At 46.4% G+C, this 23,439-nt stretch overlaps 1 protein-coding gene across 7 annotated transcripts in view; it reads right to left on the bottom strand.

Moving 5' to 3' along the window:
• unc13a (unc-13 homolog A (C. elegans)) overlaps positions 1–23,439 on the bottom strand; it is a 64,205-nt gene that overhangs the window by 39,877 nt on the left and 889 nt on the right. For 6 of the 7 annotated variants that reach the window (XM_042322083.1, XM_042322086.1, XM_042322084.1 and 3 more), the window contains exons 2-16: positions 16,082–16,111; positions 15,893–15,992; positions 12,633–12,750; positions 12,109–12,232; positions 11,957–12,027; positions 11,673–11,727; positions 10,864–10,893; positions 10,474–10,681; positions 9,345–9,464; positions 4,987–5,829; positions 4,647–4,737; positions 2,469–2,515; positions 2,094–2,178; positions 455–460; positions 13–87 (exon numbers count right to left, since the gene is read on the bottom strand). In XM_042322083.1, coding sequence (XP_042178017.1) covers positions 13–87; positions 455–460; positions 2,094–2,178; positions 2,469–2,515; positions 4,647–4,737; positions 4,987–5,829; positions 9,345–9,464; positions 10,474–10,681; positions 10,864–10,893; positions 11,673–11,727; positions 11,957–12,027; positions 12,109–12,232; positions 12,633–12,750; positions 15,893–15,992; positions 16,082–16,111 — 2,003 coding nt within the window. The remainder of the gene's footprint in view (positions 1–12; positions 88–454; positions 461–2,093; positions 2,179–2,468; positions 2,516–4,646; positions 4,738–4,986; positions 5,830–9,344; positions 9,465–10,473; positions 10,682–10,863; positions 10,894–11,672; positions 11,728–11,956; positions 12,028–12,108; positions 12,233–12,632; positions 12,751–15,892; positions 15,993–16,081; positions 16,112–23,439) is intronic. The other variant, XM_042322089.1, reaches the window with a different exon arrangement.

The following is a 23,439-nucleotide window of genomic DNA, read 5'->3' as shown; positions in this document are numbered from 1 at the left end:
CCAGAAACGCACCAGTTCCTCATTATTGAGAGTGCTGGACGCCATGGCTGATGTAATCCCTGCCTTCCTGGAGTTCTGAGCCAGGGACTGAGGTAGGCCAGGAAGGGGAGTAAAACAAAGGATGGAGTGGATGACAATGAAAGAAGAGATACGTTTTAAATATAGTAGTTCGGTACATACTGTGATTGAAATACATTCAATAAGGGCTTTTAAAAACAAAGTAACAACTTCGATTTTACTCAAAGAGGAAAGTATATTTCTCTTGATACATACTTTAACATCTTTCAACATAGTTTGGATCAGAATACATCTCAGTATGCATCTAAGCCAATAGGGCATAATGTAGTGCAGCTGTATTCTCCCCAAGTGTTGATATAAGAAACAAGGGGTCATGGGTATCTGGAATGAAAGTGCTTCAACATTCCCTGTTCATTTGGGACCCAGTGTTACTCACCATAGCCTGTGACAGTGCATGTGAAGGAAGGAGGAAGCAGAACGAGAAAGTGTTAAAAGGGGCATGTCAAAACAACTTTAGCTACAGTCACAAACATGGCCACAGTGGCATAGGGGTGATTTCAAAACAGATACAGGGTGGCGGTGATAAATTAGCCAAGGGAAAGAAAAATAACTTGATCAGGGAGAGTTATTGATTTTGTTGATGAAATACTGGGTGGGAGGAAAGATCTAGACCTATAAATCACACAAGATGAAAACGTGGCTTGTAAACAACTTTGTACACGGCTAGGACAAAGGCCCTTAGGGACAGAGTGGGAAATGAATGTACTTCCTTAACAATGTTGACGGATAGACACCATTAAAACACAGAGAGTTAGGACACTGTCTGAGAGAGAGAGAGGTAGTCAGCATTAGGAGAAAAAGCCATCGTCCTGCACATACTTCTGTGTCTGAGAACACTGGCTGAATATTAGTCTGGCTTTGTTGCACATTCAGATTCAGTTCCACTCAGCACATTACCTGGTCTGGATGAATCAGACTCAGGCCGTTAGTGTGTGTGTATGCGTGTGTGTGAGTGGGGGGGTGTACAGTGTGACAGTAAGCTGGATTCATAGAGACAAAGTGCTGAGCTATTTTGTCCGGAATGGTAATTCTTCATTACAACTCACGTTGGAGCCGAGCCACCTGAGCGCTGAGCTGGCAGTATAGTCTGGCAGGCCTTCAGCTTATCAGAGCTATTCAACTCAAAACTTGGAAATCAGATCAATTGGCAAGGATGGATAGAACAAGGACAAGGCCATCTATTTGGTGTGAGTTTAATAGCCTAGTAAGCACCTGCTTTGACAGCTACTTAAACACTTGGCTCTGCCATTACTCCAGCTGGAGCCCAACATTGGTACTATTCCTCTGTATACTTCTCCAATGAAAATAATCTACTCTATTCAATCTTTAACAGGACAGATAAAGACAGCTACACTCTTAGAAAAAAGGTGCTATCTAGAACCTAAAATGGTTATTTGGCAGTTCCATAAGATAACCCTTCGAAGAACCCTTTTTGGCTCCAGGTAGAACCCTTTAAGTTCCAGGTTGAACCCTTCTGGGTTCCATGTATAGCCCTTTCCACAGAGGGTTCTACCTGGAACCAAAAAGGTTCTACTTGAAACCAAAAATGGTTCTACCTGGAACCAAAAAGGATTCTACTTGAAACCAAAAAGGGTTCTCCTAGGGGACAGCCAAAGAACACTTTTTTTCTAAGAGTATATGAGTGTTCACGTACAGTACAGCAGGATATAACTATCCAGGATTATTTTCTCCACTCTCATCTAGCATCCCATTGGTTAACATACCACACCCCCAGGGTGAGCAGTCAGAGAGAGGAGAGGACAGAGTGACGTTCCCTGGGAGGTGTGGAGGGCTAGAGTCTGACAGCCTCTCCAAGGCAGGCCTCAGTGGCCATCTGAGACCCCTGACTCTGGGTTCTTCAAGTAGAGACAGAAGGGCAGGGTTGTCCCCCTCAGGGCACAACAAGGAAAGAAGGGGGGAAGAAAGAAAGAAAGAGAGTAGAGAGAGAGAGAGAGAGAGAGAGAGAGAAGGGGTGAATGTCGAGTGACTATATTTAGTAAGTGGTCAGAACTTACACTGACCAGGTCCCTGACCAGAGGCATGGCTTTCCTCTTGCGGAGGTCCGGCATGCTGTCAATGCTATACAGCGCCCCACCCACCCTGCATGGGGAGAAACCCCAGAAACACAACACTCTTATTATCACAAAATCCCCTTCCACCACTAACACATAAACACACTGTAAATTACAGGAACAAATACTTTAAACTGGTCCCAGATCTGTTTGTGCTATATAGCCATGTTTGTATGACAATGGCCATTTGCAACACAAACAGATCTGGGACAAACTACACTCCAATTATTTGCTCAAAATGTCATGCAGTTTTGTTATTATTTCATGTTGTGAAGCTTTATTAGCATACTTGTGGGTGTGATCGTGACAGACACTTACCCTGCTGATAGCAACAGGGAGCAAATCCCAACCGACTCTCCTCGAGCCTGTGGAGAGAGGGGTGAGACAGGGTGAGACAGGGTGAGACAGGGTGAGGAGTGATTGGCACATAGTATGCCTTGAAATGGTTTTATTAGGTCTTAGTACATCACATATCTGCCCCTGTCTGTCCCGCCACAATAACAAAGATTGAGTCTCCCACTATTATTAATATAAAATCAAGAAGGATGTGTTTAATTGGGCAGACAACAGTCCATAATGTCAGCCATAAAACATGGAAGAGAGACAAGAGGGCGTTGCCTCGGGTGATTTCACTGTCCATTGACGTCAGTGGGGAGGCCTTTGTGTTTGAAGGCCATGGTTGAAAGTGGATTTGTGACAGATCCTTATCTGCAGTAACATTCCAGTAATTCTATCTGTGCTCTAACAGGAAGACGTGCTCCTTATCTCTCTGTGTGTTCAGAGCACGACACAACAACACTGACATTCACGTTATTGTCACCAGCAGCGCTCACCAGCAACCACGGACACACCCACCTGGCAGTCGTTTCCAGCCCTGGCCCATCAGAACGGACAACATGCATATCGCTATGGGGTGGCAAAAACAAAACTGAAAAGAAAACAAATGAAATGGCACACAAACAGGGGTAAACAAATACAAATTATCTTAACAAAATAAAGCCAGGCTAAAACTACCACTGGATCACAACTTAAAGGGTAATATAAACTGGAATTAATGATTAAGAAGTGAATGAAACAAAACTGAAGGGGCACAGATGTCAGAAGATACATTTCAGGGCAGGGACATATGAAGGAGTGACAGCATTATGGTGAGAAACATAGCAGGCAGCCACATAGAAAGTCCATCCATACACACCCACCTGCACCAGCCTGGTCTCATAGACTAGACATAACATAGTAAATGGAAATCTGGGGAACTAAAATTAGTATGATATGTTACATTTGGTCACATAAGAAAGAAGGTTAAAATGAAAGGAAGGCTGTTGGTCGGGGAGGATGGGCGAGCGCTTTAACGCAAATGTCTAGCAACCCAAAGGTTGCGTGTTTGAATCACATCACGGTCAACTTTAGTATTTTGGCTAATTAGCAACCTTGCAACTATTTACTACGTTCTAGCTACTTTGCAACTACTTAGCGTGTTAGCTAACCCTTCTCCTAACCTTAACCCTTAGCCTAGCTAACGTTAGCCACCTAGCCAATGTTAACCACAATAAAGTGGTATTTGTAACATATTATACATATTGCAATTCGTAACATATAATACAAAATAGAATTCATAACATATCATACAAAATAGAATTCATAACATATCATACAAAATAGAATTCATAACATATCATACAAAATAGAATTCATAACATATCATACAAAATAGAATTCATAACATATAATACAAAATAGAATTCATAACATATACAAAATAGAATTCATAACATATCATACAAAATAGAATTCATAACATATCATACAAAATAGAATTCATAACATATCATACAAAATAGAATTCATAACATATAATACAAAATAGAATTCATAACATATCATACAAAATAGAATTCATAACATATCATACAAAATAGAATTCATAACATATCATACAAAATAGAATTCATAACATATCATACAAAATAGAATTCATAACATATCATACAAAATAGAATTCATAACATATCATACAAAATAGAATTCATAACATATAATACAAAATAGAATTCATAACATATCATACAAAATAGAATTCATAACATATCATACAAAATAGAATTCATAACATATCATACAAAATAGAATTCATAACATATCATACAAAATAGAATTCATAACATATCATACAAAATAGAATTCATAACATATAATACAAAATAGAATTCATAACATATCATACAAAATGGATGATGGACATCCACAAATTAATATTATATGAAACGTAACGTATATGAAACGTAACATCCTACTAAATGGAGGGAGAAAGATTTCCGTTTACTGTTACTTACATCTAACTCTGAGTCCATGTCGCGCGTACACACACACACACACACACACACACACACACACACACACACACACACACACACACACACACACACACACACACACACACACACACACACACACACACACACACACACACACACACACACACACAGGCCGTCTCACCTGCTGCAGCTGTAGTCGGACCTTGCTGCAGAGCCGTTGCCAGTTGGCCCTGGCCCTGTCTGGTCCAGGCTCCATGATGGGCCTTTGATAGCTGGGAGGGAAATGTACAGGGGATTTCAGACTGGTGCTCATTAATTGTGAAGATACTTAGATGGTAGAAAATAATCGAACTTCGCTCTGTTTTAAAGGCAGTAGTGGATAGAAATAAAAGTCTAATGTAGTACAACATAATGTGTAGAGGGGAAAGTTGTAATAAATAGTTGTGGTAATAGTGTAGCAGACAATGGTGTTCAGGCCAGCATTACTATATAACTACAGAAGTGGATGGTTGAGGGTTCACCTGACAAGAGGAGTCTCACTCTTCTCTACTGGGACTTCTGCTGGGGGACTCTCCACCACAGGGACCTCCAGCTCTAAAGACAGAGGCTCTTCCTCTTGAAGGTCTAGGAGGATATCATCCAGGGCATCAGACACTGGAGGCTGGGTCTCTGGAGCAGGGGGCTGGGTGGTGGGCACCGGGGGCTGGGCGGTGGGCACCGGGGGCTGGGCGGTGGGCACCGGGGGCTGGGTGAGGGATGGATGGATCATGGGGGTAAATGGAGGCTTGGTGGATGCTGTGGTGACAGGGGGCTGGACAGGGGGCATGGTCTGGGCCTGGGTGGTGGGGGCCAGGGTGGGGGCTCGGGCTGCTGCTCTCTCAGAGAGGCTTGTTTCTCCAGAGGGGGCCTGGTGATGGAGGCCTCGGGGGGCCAGCGTGGGGGCTGTGCTGGTGGGGGTGGGGGTGTAGGGTGGCTCCTGGTCCTCGCTGAGCGTGCCGTCCAGAGGGTAGAGATCTTCATCTTCATAAATGATCTCCTCCTCTCCCTCATAGTTGTACTCCCCCTCTCCCTGCTCGGGCAGGTAGAGCTCGCCCTCCTCATCGTAAATAGCCCCCTCCTCTCCGCCATCTTTGACATAGCCCCCTTCGTCACTGTACACCACCTCGGGCTCATCGGGGTCCCAGCCAGCCGATTCCTTGTCGTAGCTGACAGAGGAGTGGCAGGAGTGGTAAGAGTCGTTCTCATCGTAGAGCTCCACAGAGCCTCTCAGACTCCCCTCGTTCTCAGGGCCAAACTCCTCACTGAGCTGGGAGCTGCCTCGACTCAGCTCCCCAGAGGAGGCATAGCGACTGCTGCCTGTAGGACTGTAGACAGACAGACAAATGGACCACAGTCAGAAACACAGACACATAGAGCAGACTGGGGACGAAAAAACAAAGAAATTAACAACCAAATGGGCCCAGAGTGCATGTTAAGGGGACGTATTTGGGACTAAAGTGAGGGAGAACAGTTAACCTAGGATAAAGAGGAGAGGAACAAACCCAGGCATCCTGGACCAAGGGATAGGCTAGTGTGTGTTTAGATGCATGAGTGTGGGGGTTATGTGGTGTAGTAACAGGGAAGTCTTCATTTTTAGTATAGAGAGAGAGATATTATTGGTGGATGCTCTGATCACACGCCAAATACAAATCTGCATATTCAACAGAGCAGAGATTCACAAACACCCAGAGCCAACACAATAAACAGCGAAACAAGACATGAGGTAAACAGCCTTGACAAGTAATGGCACCCACTCAGGTGAGGTGATGAGAGAGAAAGAGAGAGAGGGAGAGAGTGTGTGAGTGTAATCTTTACTGTTCACTTTTTAATGTTTAATGTTTTAATTTCACATTTTGAGAGAGAAATCAGAGGGGCAGGGGTGGAGAAAGAAAGTACAAGTGGAAAGAGAGAGGCAGGGGCCTACACTGGGCTGAAACAGACTCTTTTTTAGCAGACAAATAAAATAGCGGAACATTTATCGACTTTGATGAATGAGGCTATTAGTGAGAAGAGAAAGAGAATGAGACACCTCATGAGTCAGAGAGAGAGAGAGAGCAGACTGGAACAACACACATCCCAACACACAGACAAGTCCACTCGTTTACACACAATTGATTAAAGCAGTGAAGGTTCAATAATGCATGAGGCGGTACAGGGGGAGTAAAGAAAGGAGTTAAACAGCCCTGGACTGTGTGTGTCTGTGTGAGAGCTAGGAGACAGGAAACTGGGCTGAGTATGTCTGTTTGAGAGCTAGGAGACAGGGACCTGGACTGTGTGTGTCTGTTTGAGAGCTAGGAGACAGGGACCTGGACTGTGTGTGTCTGTTTGAGAGCTAGGAGACAGGGACCTGGGCTGAGTGTGTCTGTTTGAGAGCTAGGAGACAGGGACCTGGACTGAGTGTGTCTGTTTGAGAGATAGGAGACAGGGACCTGGACTGTGTGTGTCTGTTTGAGAGCTAGGAGACAGGGACCTGGGCTGTGTGTGTCTGTTTGAGAGCTAGGAGACAGGGACCTGGACTGTGTGTTTCTGTTTGAGAGCTAGGAGACAGGGACCTGGACTGTGTGTGTCTGTTTGAGAGCTATGAGACAGGAACCTGGGCTGTGTGTGTCTGTTTGAGAGCTAGGAGACAGGGACCTGGACTGTGTGTGTCTGTGTGAGAGCTAGGAGACAGGGACCTGGACTGTGTGTGTCTGTGTGAGAGCTAGGAGACAGGAACCTGGGCTGAGTGTGTCTGTGTGAGAGCTAGGAGACAGGGACCTGGGCTGAGTGTGTCTGTGTGAGAGCTAGGAGACAGGGACCTGGGCTGAGTGTGTCTGTTTGAGAGCTAGGAGACAGGGACCTGGACTGAGTGTGCCTGTGTGAGATCTAGGAGACAGGGACCTGGACTGTGTGTGTCTGTGTGAGAGCTTGGAGACAAGGACCTGGACTGTGTGTGAGAGCTAGGAGACAGGGACCTGGACTGTGTGTGTCTGTTTGAGAGCTAGGAGACAGGGACCTGGACTGTATGTGTCTGTGTGAGAGCTAGGAGACAGGCACCTGGACTGTGTGTGTCTGTGTGAGAGCTAGGAGACAGGGACCTGGGCTGTTGTCTGTTTGAGAGCTAGGAGACAGGGACCTGGACTGTGTGTGTCTGTGTGAGAGCTAGGAGACAGGAACCTGGGCTGAGTGTGTCTGTTTGAGAGCTAGGAGACAGGGACCTGGGCTGAGTGTGTCTGTGTGAGAGCTAGGAGACAGGGACCTGGGCTGAGTGTGTCTGTTTGAGAGCTAGGAGACAGGGACCTGGACTGAGTGTGCCTGTGTGAGATCTAGGAGACAGGGACCTGGACTGTGTGTGTCTGTGTGAGAGCTTGGAGACAAGGACCTGGACTGTGTGTGTCTGTTTGAGAGCTAGGAGACAGGGACCTGGGCTGTTGTCTGTCTGAGAGCTAGGAGACAGGGACCTGGACTGAGTGTGTCTGTTTGAGAGCTAGGAGACAGGGACTTGGACTGTTGTCTGTCTGAGAGCTAGGAGACAGGAACCTGGGCTGTGTGTGTCTGTGTGAGAGCTAGGAGACAGGAACCTGGACTGAGTGTGTCTGTGTGAGAGCTAGGAGACAGGGACCTGGACTGAGTGTGTCTGTGTGAGAGCTAGGAGACAGCAACCTGGGCTGTGTGTGTCTGTGTGAGAGCTAGGAGACAGGAACCTGGGCTGAATGTGCCTGTTTGAGAGTTAGGGGACAGCAACCTGGGCTGTGTGTGTCTGTGTGAGAGCTAGGAGACAGGAACCTGGGCTGAATGTGCCTGTTTGAGAGTTAGGGGACAGCAACCTGGGCTGTGTGTGTCTGTGTGAGAGCTAGGAGACAGGAACCTGGGCTGTGTGTGTCTGTGTGAGAGCTAGGAGACAGGAACCTGGGCTGTGTGTGTCTGTGTGAGAGCTAGGAGACAGGAACCTGGGCTGAATGTGCCTGTTTGAGAGTTAGGGGACAATAACCTGGGCTGAATGCAAACAGGAAAACAGAACACCTGAGGAAACCAACACACACATAGAAATACACACACGGCATACGCACAAAACCACATCCAGAATCCTGCTACTCAATCAAGAAGCGCACACGCATGCAAACTCTCTCTCTCTCTCTTTAGTACACCCACATGGACTCACACAGCTCTTTCACTGAGCTGTCTGACAGAAACCTGCATTTTCCTTCTCAAACACCAAACTCAGCAGGAGAGAGAGGTACAGCGGCACATACAGGAGGACATGTGTCTTCCCCTCTCTGATAGGCTACTATTAATTCTGAACAGGCATGCCTCCTGCCACCCAAGAGCCGGGGCCGGGGTCCTCGGCCAACAGTATGGCTGGCTCTGGCTGGGGGAAGCCTGAGCTGCATAGTTAATCACAGAGAGGACTTGTCACTGAGGAACCGTAGGAGGAGATAATAACAGGCTGCCAAATGAGAGACAGAGGAGGCAGAGGAACCACACAGAACACACTAACACCTCATCACTGCAACTCACATCAACTTAGCCAAACTTCTCCTCTATGCCTTCAACGTCTTACATAACAACACAAACACAACAGGGGAACTCATTCACATTTCACCACAGATGTACGACAGAGAGAGGGGAGATCATGTGTGTGTGATACCGGTGTGTATACAGTAGTTATTATCAGGTAGATACAGGATCGGAACGTAGATAAGAAGTAGAGAGAGGGAGTTGAACAGCACATGCATGCAAGCACAGCGAGCGAGGAGGACAGGACTATTCCACCACTGACGTCACAGCGAGATCACGGACGAAGTCACAGGCTGGAGCAGGAGGAAGAGGAAGAGGAGGAAGAGGAGGTGCAGAGACCCACCTATCGGAGAGCGAGTGCCTACTGTCTAGAGAGTACTGGCGGCTGGTGTGCCGGCTCGAACCTGAGGCTGAATCGAGATCGCTGCGCCCGTTGGTGGCCGAGTCTAAACTATCATAGCGTCTGGCAGGGAGGAGGGAGAGGCAGTAGAGGAGGAGCATCAGTACAGTCTAGCCTGGGGCTTTTCAAAGACACACAGCAACATCCACAACACCAAACTGCCTGGCAAACCTACAGCATAAAGACCACTGGCACTGACCAAGGAGCCAGACAGAGCCAGTCAGACAGAGAAGAGAGTGATTGGTTTTAGCTATAGCGGAACTTGCAGGTCCATATGGCTAAAAACAGAATCACTGTCAAGAGAAGCCTGTATGCAATAATGTGGCTGCCCCAAGCAAGGCATGAGTTTGAGTGAACTTGTGCCTTTGAACAATAGATGTAAAGACAAAAAAACACACTTCATTTGGGGGGGGGGGCAAAACAAGTTGCTAAGTGATCACAGATCACAGCCACACACACACACACACACACACACACACACACACAGTGATGGTGCCAGTGAGGCTCTTCCCACACGGCCTGTGTACAAGGTGGGCATGACTGCTCCTTTGGGCTTGCATAGTGAGGCCGCACCGCAGTATGCTCTGGAGAGTGAAGTCACAGTGGGACAACAGGTTACCATGTAACAACAGTGTGAACCAAAACAAGCTCACAGGGCTCTGTAGGTTCTGTATCAGTCTGATTTACTCTGTGGTGAATAGTGTCGATCTCTAGAGGAGACAAAGTCAATATGGATCCCTTGACTAAGAAGAGGTGTTGCGAGTGAGATCCATGCTATGTCAATAGTCTAATGTAGTTTCCTTTCCTCGTCTCCTTTCCTTCACCCACACATATCTCAAAGAGCCGGACAGGGAAAAGTGACGACGTCCACCTCCCCTGCATGTTTTTAGATTAGAACAACTGTAGGATAGCAGCGTGTAATAAAATAACTTAAAGGTAAGTTTCAAATGAAAGAGAGGAGACAATGAAAGGAAGCTTATTGGGACGAACCCCCCATTGAGACCCCGAGTGGTGAACCAGGTAATGAAGCAGGTAAGGATGACAGAACAGGACAGGAGAGAGGCTAGGTTACCTCATGGGTCTCTGGTTGTCGTAGTCCAGCTCTTGGATGGAGCCGTTGTAGGAGGTGTGCGAGGAGTAGCGCAGGTCTCTCTGGATGGGGTACTGGTGCATGGAGGCGTTGGGCTGAGACGTGGTGTAGAAGGGAGGGGGGATGCTGTTACTGGTCTCACTGCGGTAGTCGCTGTCTCTGTCGTCCACCGCACTGTCTGGGTCTTCGTCTACACAGGAAATGGTTGAAATGTGATGATGATTATCATGATGTGAGGCTGGGTTCATCTGTACTCATTATGCTAGTATGTGCTTGGTGACATAATTAAACCTAGCAATATAGGCCTGCAGTACAAGGTTCCATTTGAGTCAGCATACATTGTTCTGTGTGAAAAAAGCTAGAAAGACTTACTTTGCTGGTCTCCCCAAAGACTCCAGTTACCTACAGAGGGTAAGTAGGTTAATAAGTTACCACAGATTTTTTTTGATTTGGGCCATAACTGACTACCCAGCATCCCATCACTCAAAGCGCATTCGCAGACTCCATCCGTAAACACTCACTGAAACACAGCATGCATGCGGACAAGCACTCACACACATACTGACCAACCTTTACGGCTGATCTCTCACAAATCGTCTCTCACAAATACCCACTGACAGACTGAAACACCCACCACAGCCCAGACTCATCCACAGTCGTTTCCACCCACCCACATGGGCCGTCATCATCAGACAGACAGGGCTGTGTCTGACAGGGCAGTGTAAGTATGCCAGCACACATCCATCACACAGCTAGCAGCCATAAATCACTGTGTGTGGGGCTGACTATAAGGCAGGCCTGCTGGCTCGATTCGTCATGTCAGCTTTTCTCCCTCCCTCCCTCCTTCCCTCCCTCCCTCCATCCGCCTGCCTGCCTTTCTGCCTGCTACTTCCCCTCTAATCTGCATCCTAAAGACTCGGGAGGAGAGTGAGGAAGAAGGGGGGAAGAGGAAGAAGAGGAGGAGGAGGAATAAAGTGAAAATGAGGAGGAGGGAGGATAAGGGAGGATAGTAATGAGGGAGAGATGGAGAGTGAAGAAGAGGAGGAGGAAGTGGAGACGGGGAGAGTGACAAGTAGGAAGTGGGGGGGGGCAGGAACAAAGTGAAAAGGAGGATGAAAGGGAGGAGGGTATTAAAGAGTGTGTGAAGAGGCTACAGCCAGTGTCAAGTGTCTACTACTCACAGCACTGAGTTGATGGCGCTTGCAGTGGTCTCTCCTCCTCCTCCTGGTATGTGTACTGCAACACACACACACACAATAGATACAGCTGACTGACACTGTACATTGCACTGCAGCTAATCTAACATAGGGTAATCACCATCTAGGAGAGTTCTGGGTGTACCGAAAGGTCTACATCATATTTAATGCATAGAGTAAGTGATGACTTCTGTAATTACTGATGGCCCTGCCTTGTGGCGGGCGGGTAAGATGTAAACACAGAGGGAGGAGAGGAGGAGATGCCTTACGTCCTGGTCCCTCATGGCATTGAGTTGCTCCAGTTTCTTGGCCCAGTATCGAGCCTCATCCTCTGGAATGTCTGAAGCAGAAAGACCCATTCACTGGTCAGTCACTAAGGACACATTCATGCACGCACGCACGCACACACAGACACACTAACCTAATGGCAGTTCAAAGCGGGTGTCCAGCAGCACGCGATGGAAGGTGGGGTCTTTGGTGCCGGTGATCTCATTCTCAGCCATGATGACCTGGGAGTCCAGGGTCAGCCAATGCCCCGGCCCGTCCTAGCACGAGCACACACACACACACACACACACACACACACACACACACACACACGTAATGTTACTGTACAAGGTAACACTTTCCCTCTTACAGTCAAACAATTGGGAGGATGCTAAAAAGAGTCCTAGTTACAGTGTTTCGAAGCAGAGGAATTCACTCCCTGTAGGTTATCCATCTTTACCATCCAAGAACACTCCCCTTAAACTCCTTTCATCCCTGATATGAAGTGTATTCCACCTTAAACACTTTGATGTAGCTTGTCAACAAACAGTATGAGTCTATTGTTGTGATGAACTAGCGTTTGAGCCTCGGATGTGCTGCTGGTAAACCGCCTTGTGCTCTCAGGAGGGTGGAGTGTGGTGGGGAAGGAGAGGGGGCATCGGGGGGGGTGTACCGTACCTCATTAGACTGGCGGATGTTTTGCAGGGGGATCCACAAGGTCCCCACCATGGTGTCCCAGATTAACCCTTTGTTCCACACCTCCACCGTCAGCCCCAGGTCCAGCCTGTTGATCTCACTGCACAGGGAGAGAGAGAGGAGGGGGGGTAAGAAGGTGTAGAGAAAAAGAGGGGGACAAGAAGTTGAGGAGAGAGAGAGAGAGAAGTGATGAGATGAGGAAATAAACTAAACAGACTGGGAGACTGAAATGACAAAACCCTGATTGAGCAACAGGGCCTGGAAATATAGAACCCATCTTATATAGAAGTGAAATATATATACCATAAGATACCAAGCGCTAATCTAATAGAACAAAGAGCCAATGTGGTTCACCCTGTGGTGGATGTGAGTCACTGAGCAACAGAGAGCTGTCTGAGGGGGAGAGGCGAGGTCAATAAGGCAGAGTGAAGGAGACCAGTATTATTTCCATCAGGGAAAACAGGAGTTACTTCTAGCAGGAAAAAAGCATATAGAGCTGACTGTCCAGGACTGATTTGGTCAATAACATCTATACACTGGGCACCTCCATTATCTCAAGTATCCACACAGCTATACTCAGATTGCATCCCCATGGTACCTGACCCCTGGTCAAAAGTAGTTCTGTATAGGGACAGCCAGGAATCCCCTTGTGACAGGGGGAATGGAAGATTGTTGTGTGCAAGCTTCACAAATGTGTTTAACTTGTTCAAACATTTCTACCCTGTCTATCTATGGGTAACAGGGTTGACGTGTTATTCTAGCCTGTCTATCTATGGGTAACAGGGTTGACGTGTTATTCTAGCCTGTCTATCTATGGGTAACAGGGTTGACGTGTTATTCTAACCTGTCTATCTATGGGTAACAGGGTTGACGTGTTATTCTAGCCTCTCTATCTATGGGTAACAGGGTTGACGTGTTATTCTAGCCTGTCTATCTATGGGTAACAGGGTTGATGTGTTATTCTAACCTGTCTATCTATGGGTAACAGGGTTGACGTGTTATTCTAGCCTCTCTATCTATGGGTAACAGGGTTGACGTGTTATTCTAGCCTGTCTATCTATGGGTAACAGGGTTGACGTGTTATTCTAGCCTCTCTATCTATGGGTAACAGGGTTGATGTGTTATTCTAGCCTGTCTATCTATGGGTAACAGGGTTGACGTGTTATTCTAGCCTCTCTATCTATGGGTAACAGGGTTGACGTGTTATTCTACCCTGTCTATCTATGGGTAACAGGGTTGACGTGTTATTCTAGCCTGTCTATCTATGGGTAACAGGGTTGACGTGTTATTCTAGCCTGTCTATCTATGGGTAACAGGGTTGATGTGTTATTCTAGCCTGTCTATCTATGGGTAACAGGGTTGACGTGTTATTCTAGCCTGTCTATCTATGGGTAACAGGGTTGACGTGTTATTCTAGCCTGTCTATCTATGGGTAACAGGGTTGACGTGTTATTCTAGCCTGTCTATCTATGGGTAACAGGGTTGACGTGTTATTCTAGCCTGTCTATCTATGGGTAACAGGGTTGACGTGTTATTCTAGCCTGTCTATCTATGGGTAACAGGGTTGACGTGTTATTCTAGCCTGTCTATCTATGGGTAACAGGGTTGACGTGTTATTCTAGCCTGTCTATCTATGGGTAACAGGGTTGACGTGTTATTCTAGCCTGTCTATCTATGGGTAACAGGGTTGACGTGTTATTCTAACCTGTCTATCTATGGGTAACAGGGTTGACGTGTTATTCTAGCCTGTCTATCTATGGGTAACAGGGTTGACGTGTTATTCTAGCCTGTCTCTATGGGTAACAGGGTTGACGTGTTATTCTAGCCTGTCTATCTATGGGTAACAGGGTTGACGTGTTATTCTAGCCTGTCTATCTATGGGTAACAGGGTTGACGTGTTATTCTAGCCTGTCTATCTATGGGTAACAGGGTTGACGTGTTATTCTAACCTGTCTATCTATGGGTAACAGGGTTGACGTGTTATTCTAGCCTGTCTATCTATGGGTAACAGGGTTGACGTGTTATTCTAGCCTGTCTATCTATGGGTAACAGGGTTGACGTGTTATTCTAGCCTGTCTCTCTATGGGTAACAGGGTTGACGTGTTATTCTAGCCTGTCTATCTATGGGTAACAGGGTTGACGTGTTATTCTAGCCTGTCTATCTATGGGTAACAGGGTTGACGTGTTATTCTAGCCTGTCTATCTATGGGTAACAGGGTTGACGTGTTATTCTAGCCTGTCTATCTATGGGTAACAGGGTTGACGTGTTATTCTAGCCTGTCTATCTATGGGTAACAGGGTTGACGTGTTATGCTCGACCTGCTCAGTTTTGGACCACAAAACACCAGCAAATGGCCAAAAAGTGTAGAACCAGATCACCTGCTTTTACACTATGATTTGACTATTAGATGTTGAATGTCTCCTTTGTAATAGTTTAGTAATAGTTTCACCAAATTAAAATGAGATCTCAGTTCACGTAACAGGTCCGCCCCCCTTAAAATTAATCACTAATAACATGAAATAAATAATAATCTTCAGAAATGACTGTGTCAAAGCAACAAAATAGCGAGGGCTTTACAGTGAAGGTGAAAACTTGGAGAAATGTTGGGTTTAAGTGGGTTAAACTGAAGCTGAATTTTGAATGTGGTCTATATTAAAAGTGCACTTCATTTAATATAACAGGCTTTTAAAATTCAATATTTGTGCACAATTTCTACTGAAAATAAGAGGGGACGCAAAAGGTACTAATTTCGTGGCAACTTCATGTTCCTGATATCAGTTCTGAAAACATTTTGACTCTGTGACAAGTGCCCTATCCAAGGCTTCATCTGAACTCCTGCCCAGTGACTGTGGCACTCCAAACAATGAGAGTGTTGCTGGGCACCTTAAACGTCACTACTTAAAACATTTATTCAGGAGTCCCTGCAGTCCGTGTTACACAACATGTGTGCACTCTGGTGTTAACACATTAGTGTCACTGCCTGCCCCGGCTGCATGGACGGCTGGCTGGCTGGCTGGCTCAACAGTTGCATATCTCGTATCTGAGATCAGGCATCCAGAGCCTTGTGGTCTCATCACTGACAGAGCACTTAGGACCCAGGGCAGCTCAACGTGTGGAGAGAGGAACTAGTAAGTCTTTCCTATAGAGGGAGAGGTGGAGGAGGAGGAAGAAGAAGAGTGGGATGGGAGAGAGGAAGAGGCGAACAAATGAGGGAGAGGAGGAGACGGGGAAGAAGTCTTACAACATGAAGTCCTGCTCCCAGCATGGCTGGGCGCCCCGCACAGCAATGGTGGTGCTCTTGACATTCTGCACCTTCAGCGTTACGTAGGTGTTAAATTTCTCTGTGGAACAATGAGGAATATCAGTGTTACTATCAAACAAACCAGTGTTTAAGACTTTTTAAGGCGAAGTCAAACGTGTCTCAACTCACCTTGGGGTCCATCGAGTTTGGCTTTCTTCACTGCAAAACAGACAGAAAAACACAACAAAAAGCGTGAGCCATACTGTAATGGATAAAAACAAAATGGGGTCAATCAATCTAGAGATTCAGGTTCCACACCTTCCTGAGCTGAAAAGGTTTGCTGCATAAGACAACGTCAAAACATATGTTCATTTTGCAATTTAGATCAGGAATCTTAGATATTCTTTTCATATTCCAATATGCATATCAGCCCATGTGGGGATCGTGGGTGATGACAAGACTCTGGCATTTCGTAGGAGGAGGAGGAAGGAAGGACCTAATTCAGTCAGCCTGGGCACACTTCCTCTGATGGCAGAATGCCTGGGTCTTAACATCAAAGCCTGTATTCACTAACAGATGTCAAGAGCTCTATTTGAGTGGAAGGCTCTCAGCGGTATGCTCAGGTGAGAGGGGTTCAGAGAGAAGAGGAGCACACAGGATTCAGTGTGTGTGTGTGTGTGTGTGTGTGTGTGTGTGTGTGTGTGTGTGTGTCTGTACACACGTAGTCTCACCAGTAAGGGTGACACAATGAAAGCAGGTCTGTTAAGGTAAAGGTACCACTGTCACCTTTTTATTTTTTATTTTTTATTTCACCTTTATTTAACCAGGTAGGCTAGTTGAGAACAAGTTCTCATTTGCAACTGCGACCTGGCCAAGATAAAGCATAGCAGTGTGAGCAGACAACACAGAGTTACACATGGAATAAACAATTAACAAGTCAATAACACAGTAGAAAACAAAGGGGGGAGTCTATATACAATGTGTGCAAAAGGCATGAGGAGGTAGGCGAATAATTACAATTTTGCAGATTAACACTGGAGTGATAAATGATCAGATGGTCATGTACAGGTAGAGATATTGGTGTGCAAAAGAGCAGAAAAGTAAATAAATAAAAACAGTATGGGAATGAGGTAGGTGAAAATGGGTGGGCTATTTACCAATAGACTATGTACAGCTGCAGCGATCGGTTAGCTGCTCAGATAGCAGATGTTTGAAGTTGGTGAGGGAGATAAAAGTCTCCAACTTCAGCGATTTTTGCAATTTGTTCCAGTCACAGGCAGCAGAGAACTGGAACGAAAGGCGGCCAAATGAGGTGTTGGCTTTAGGGATGATCAGTGAGATACACCTGCTGGAGCGCGTGCTACGGATGGGTGTTGCCATCGTGACCAGTGAACTGAGATAAGGCGGAGCTTTACCTAGCATGGACTTGTAGATGACCTGGAGCCAGTGGGTCTGGCGACGAATATGTAACGAGGGCCAGCCGACTAGAGCATACAGGTCGCAGTGGTGGGTGGTATAAGGTGCTTTAGTGACAAAACGGATGGCACTGTGATAGACTGCATCCAGTTTGCTGAGTAGAGTGTTGGTAGCCATTTTGTAGATGACATCGCCGAAGTCGAGGATCGGTAGGATAGTCAGTTTTACTAGGGTAAGCTTGGCGGCGTGAGTGAAGGAGGCTTTGTTGCGGAATAGAAAGCTGACTCTTGATTTGATTTTCGATTGGAGATGTTTGATATGAGTCTGGAAGGAGAGTTTGCAGTCTAGCCAGACACCTAGGTACTTATAGATGTCCACATATTCAAGGTCGGAACCATCCAGGGTGGTGATGCTAGTCGGGCATGCGGGTGCAGGCAGCGATCGGTTGAAAAGCATGCATTTGGTTTTACTAGCGTTTAAGAGCAGTTGGAGGCCACGGAAGGAGTGTTGTATGGCATTGAAGCTTGTTTGGAGGTTAGATAGCACAGTGTCCAATGACGGGCCGAAAGTATATAGAATGGTGTTGTCTGCGTAGAGGTGGATCAGGGAATCGCCCGCAGCAAGAGCAACATCATTGATATATACAGAGAAAAGAGTCGGCCCGAGAATTGAACCCTGTGGCACCCCCATAGAGACTGCCAGAGGACCGGACAGCATGCCCTCCGATTTGACACACTGAACTCTGTCTGCAAAGTAATTGGTGAACCAGGCAAGGCAGTCATCCGAAAAACCGAGGCTACTGAGTCTGCCGATAAGAATATGGTGATTGACAGAGTCGAAAGCCTTGGCAAGGTCAATGAAGACGGCTGCACAGTACTGTCTTTTATCGATGGCGGTTATGATATCGTTTAGTACCTTGAGTGTGGCTGAGGTGCACCCGTGACCGGCTCGGAAACCAGATTGCACAGCGGAGAAGGTACGGTGGGATTTGAGATGGTCAGTGACCTGTTTGTTGACTTGGCTTTCGAAGACCTTAGATAGGCAGGGCAGGATGGATATAGGTCTGTAACAGTTTGGGTCCAGGGTGTCTCCCCCTTTGAAGAGGGGGATGACTGCGGCAGCTTTCAATCCTTGGGGATCTCAGACGATATGAAAGAGAGGTTGAACAGGCTGGTAATAGGGGTTGCGACAATGGCGGCGGAAAGTTTCAGAAATAGGGGTCCAGATTGTCAAGCCCAGCTGATTTGTACGGGTCCAGGTTTTGCAGCTCTTTCAGAACATCTGCTATCTGGATTTGGGTAAAGGAGAACCTGGAGAGGCTTGGGCGAGGAGCTGCCGGGGGCGGAGCTGTTGGCCGAGGTTGGAGTAGCCAGGCGGAAGGCATGGCCAGCCGTTGAGAAATGCTTATTGAAGTTTTCGATAATCATGGATTTATCGGTGGTGACCGTGTTACCTAGCCTCAGTGCAGTGGGCAGCTGGGAGGAGGTGCTCTTGTTCTCCATGGACTTCACAGTGTCCCAGAACTTTTTGGAGTTGGAGCTACAGGATGCAAACTTCTGCCTGAAGAAGCTGGCCTTAGCTTTCCTGACTGACTGCGTGTATTGGTTCCGGACTTCCCTGAACAGTTGCATATCCCGGGGACTATTCGATGCTATTGCAGTCCGCCACAGGATGTTTTTGTGCTGGTCGAGGGCAGTCAGGTCTGGGGTGAACCAAGGACTGTATCTGTTCTTAGTTCTGCATTTTTTGAACGGAGCATGCTTATCTAAAATGGTGAGGAAGTTACTTTTAAAGAATGACCAGGCATCCTCAACCTTCTATAAATTGGGGATCACTTTAGGTAAGCAATCCTTTTTTTCTGACCCATTCATTATTCATTAACCCCGCGCCCACCCGCCTGCCCTGCCGATGCCAAGTAACCCCATGTTCAGGGCTTTAATAGTCAAAGCCTTCCTTCTAATCCACAGTGAATGCCTCCCCTCACTTCATCTCTAAGAGCTGCAGTTAAGAAAAGGGACTTAGGGAAAAAGGCCCATTTGGAATCACAGAGTTGGATAAAATAACCTCCAATGCTTTCTCTGAGGGCACAGTGGAATGTGGCAGTGGGCTGCCACTCAGATGCCCGCATGGCTGGCATGGCCAGTCCTAATGACCTACTGACACGTTCTCTATCATTATGGGTCCAGCCGGAGCACTCCCACCTGTATGAATAATCCATATCATAACAGCCATCACAAGAATGGCTTTTTTTATGAAGCCACACAAGATTTCTGCTAAAGGAAAATAAAAATGAAAGAAAAGAAAATTGTGTCTCCTGCTGTCTGACTTGACATGATAAGGTTAATATGTCAGAGTCAGTTAATGATGAAGCAGCGTGACAATAGTGGATGTATTTGTTTTCCTAAAATAGCTCATCCCAACAGACCCTGAAGAGGATGTTTGTTTTATCTGAATATCAATATGATTTTGCTAGTCTGCAGGGCAGGAGGAGGAGTTAGAGGATGCACTTAACCAACTTCAGAGCTAAGCCTTTCATGATTCACCATTACTCAATATAACAGACTATTTATCCCCTGTAGGGTGATTCCATGGAACACTGCAAAATTCAAAGAACAAAAGAAATGTCCAGCTCCATTACCACCGCCTCCCTTTGCAGAGCTGAAGCTAACAGGATTCTACCCAATCATTCAGCCAGCCTCTTCAGCGGTCTATTCCTCAGCACCTCCGCCATGTCTCTCTCACTTACCATCCGTTCACCCCCCCCCCCCTTCCAACGCAGTGCTTTCCCCATCATCAGCCTCAATCCACTGCCTAAATGTCTCTCTCTCTCCCCCATCATCAACCTCTCAATCCACTGCCTAAATGTCTCTCTCTCTCCCCCCATCATCAACCTCTCAATCCACTGCCTAAATGTCTCTCTCTCTCCCCCCATCATCAACCTCTCAATCCACTGCCTAAATGTCTCTCTCTCTCCCCCCCATCATCAACCTCTCAATCCACTGCCTAAATGTCTCTCTCTCTCCCCCCATCATCAACCTCTCAATCCACTGTCTGGATTCTCACTCTCTCTTCCTCTTGTTCCCTCTCTCTCTCTCTCTCTCTCTCTCTCTCTCTCTCTCTCTCTCTCTCTCTCTCTCTCTCTCTCTCTCGTTCCCTCTCACTCTTCCTCTCGTTCTCTCTTGTTCCCTCTCTCTCTCTCTCTCTCTCTCGTTCCCTCTCACTCTTCCTCTCGTTCTCTCTTGTTCCCTCTCTCTCTCTCTCTCTCTCTCTCTCGTTCCCTCTCACTCTTCCTCTCGTTCTCTCTTGTTCCCTCTCTCTCTCTCGTTCCCTCTCACTCTTCCTCTCGTTCTCTTCTCTCTCCCTCTCTTCCCCTCGTTCTCTCTCGTTCCCTCTCACTCTTCCTCTTGTTCTCTCTTGTTCCCTCTCTCTCTCTCTCTCTCTCTCGTTCCCTCTCACTCTTCCTCTCGTTCTCTCTTGTTCCCTCTCTCTCTCTCTCTCGTTCCCTCTCACTCTTCCTCTCGTTCTCTCTTGTTCCCTCTCTCTCTCTTCCCTCTCACTCTTCCTCTCGTTCTCGTTCTCTCTCCCTCTCTTCCCTCGTTCTCTCTCGTTCCCTCTCACTCTTCCTCTTGTTCTCTCTCTCTCTTCCCCTCGTTCTCTCTTGTTCCCTCTCACTCTTCCTCTCGTTCTCTCTCTCTCTCTTCCCCTCGTTCTCTCTCGTTCCCTCTCACTCTTCCTCTCGTTCTCTCTCTCTCTTCCTCTCGTTCTCTCCTCTCTCTTCCCCTCGTTCTCTCTCGTTCCCTCTCACTCTTCCTCTCGTTCTCTCTCTCTCTCTTCCCCTCTCTCTCTCTCGTTCCCTCTCACTCTTCCTCTCGTTCTCTCTCTCTCTCTCTTCCTGCCATGTGGTGTGTGCTCCCTCTCTATCTCTTTGGCTCGTGCTCCATTAATCTCTCTGTTCATCCAAGTGCAGGCAGAGCAGAACCCCCACTACTAAAAATAACCACTTCAGCGGGACAGTAGTGGATAGGGGGTTGGGGGTGAAGGGTAGAGGGGGACTCACACAGCTCAAATGCACAATGCTAAACCGGTTTAGCTATGATGTTAGGAAGGTTACAAAAAAAAGCCCACTTTTTAAAAAAGCACACAAGCTAGTGTCTCTTCGCAGGAAATATAGTCACTCTCGCCCTACGGAAGAGCTCCAGGGTTTTATTGCCTGAGATTTTCCAGTCGAAATCTTACAAGCACCTCATACTTCAGATCAGTTGTACTTGTACAAAGAGCAAGAAACAGCAACATAATTCAAACATGTAGCCTGCAGGAATTCTATAATGTCGGAGTTCTCAGTTATGAAGAAACAGAGAAAGAAGATACAGAATGAAACTCTCTGATTGGCAGGAATGAGACGACATAATTGCTTTCTTCTGTCATATTGTCTTATTCAATCTAATAGAGGGGGAATTAAGTTACTCGCACACAGTGAAATTGAGCCTTATTATCATTTTAATAATAAACTATATCATGGAGGTCAATTATATTTTATTTTAAAGGATCCATTGTAATGTGCCCTAATGAAGAACAAAACTGTCTCCATTAATAAAAAACAATGAATCCACAGAATATGAAACACAAAAATGAAATGAAAGTCAAGGGCTCGCTCTCGTTCAGGGAGCAGCCTGTCGAGATACAGCCAGGCATCATGTATTCTGAACCTGAACAGAACATGAGATATTGTTATATAGCGTCTGATTATATGGAGCTGGACGGCCCTCGGCTGGCGCAAGCTAATTATCCTTCCGTTGGATTACAACATTATTCATGCTTGCTAGCTGAGCCACTGAACGCATGACATGCTGGGGAATACATGGAGAGCTTCAGTGGACATTCATGTGGAAAGAAGAAATGACTGGGGACTTGTCAACTAAAAACAAGCCCGGTCATTGCTGCAAGGAAGTGTGTGTGTGTGTACTCGTTGACATTGTAATGTGACGCTAGAAAGCTGCTCTCTCGCTGAACACTGGGCACCACACTGGGCACTCACTAATGATCTGAAGATATGCAAATAGACCCATAGTTAGAATCATGCGTTTATAAGAAATGGTAACAGTGGGGACATTTCTTCTCCACTGGGTTGCTGTCAATGCCATGTTCTCTCTGCCATTTCTACATGAAGGCCTAACAAAAAATACTCATATCCCCATTCTTCCCCCAGTCTCTCGATAGTGGGTGAAAATAGTGCCACTTGTAAGAAAAGTCTCAGCCTCTCAATCTCACCTTGGCTACGGGATTTTATATAACCACTAATTTAGCTGTACACTCATTACTAATGGGAAATTAAAGGAAAAGTCCCAAATGCCAGGGAGAGGGTTGCTATGCCAACAAAATGTGAAGATATCACGGGTACATCTGGCAGTCTGTCTCAATCCTGACATCTGTGCAATCAGCTTGTTTATCCAAGTACTGTGCCAAGAAAATATCCTGTCTCCACAAACACTTTAGGGTTGCTGGCATTTCACTCTACCACTTTCATAGAAAAATCGTGACAGGCCAACGTTTTAGGGAAGTGACTGTGGGTGTGAATCGATGTGACAATAGCAAAAACCCGAAAGCAGTCCACTGTATGCCTAAATAATCTAGAACAAGCAGGCAGCTAACAAATTAACTGGAAAACAAGTTACTGAGGGGGAAAAAAATAGGTCAACACAGCTAATATTCAAACAACCCGATCAAAAACGGGACTATTTTGCTGTTTTGATTTTTAGGGCTACAAGACATCTGCTATTAGGTGTTTTTGTTGGGAGAGTAAATTGACTGAAGGACTCACGCCAATGCCCCATTGCCCAGGGTAAAATCTATTGGACTAACTGTTCTTATCCTTGGAGAAAATGCATTTCACACAAACAATCATTCTAGAAGGGGTATGGTCAACAACACCGATTCAACATATAGCAGGCTAGCGCTGGAGGCAATCTACTGTAGTCACCGCATAGAAAGGCTGCATTCAGGATATTTCCTTGGAAACGTCACGATTTCTTAAGCGAAAGGAATACAATCATCGTTATGATAGACAACCAGAAGCGATAGTACACAAACTAAATGAACAATATTTGCTGTGCGAACCACCCCTTCATATTTTA

This window comes from Oncorhynchus tshawytscha, linkage group LG05 (assembly GCF_018296145.1).
Source record: "Oncorhynchus tshawytscha isolate Ot180627B linkage group LG05, Otsh_v2.0, whole genome shotgun sequence".
Classification (NCBI taxonomy): domain Eukaryota; kingdom Metazoa; phylum Chordata; class Actinopteri; order Salmoniformes; family Salmonidae; genus Oncorhynchus; species Oncorhynchus tshawytscha.
Note: the sequence above shows the minus strand (reverse complement) of the source record. Positions and strands in the feature narration are given on the sequence as shown.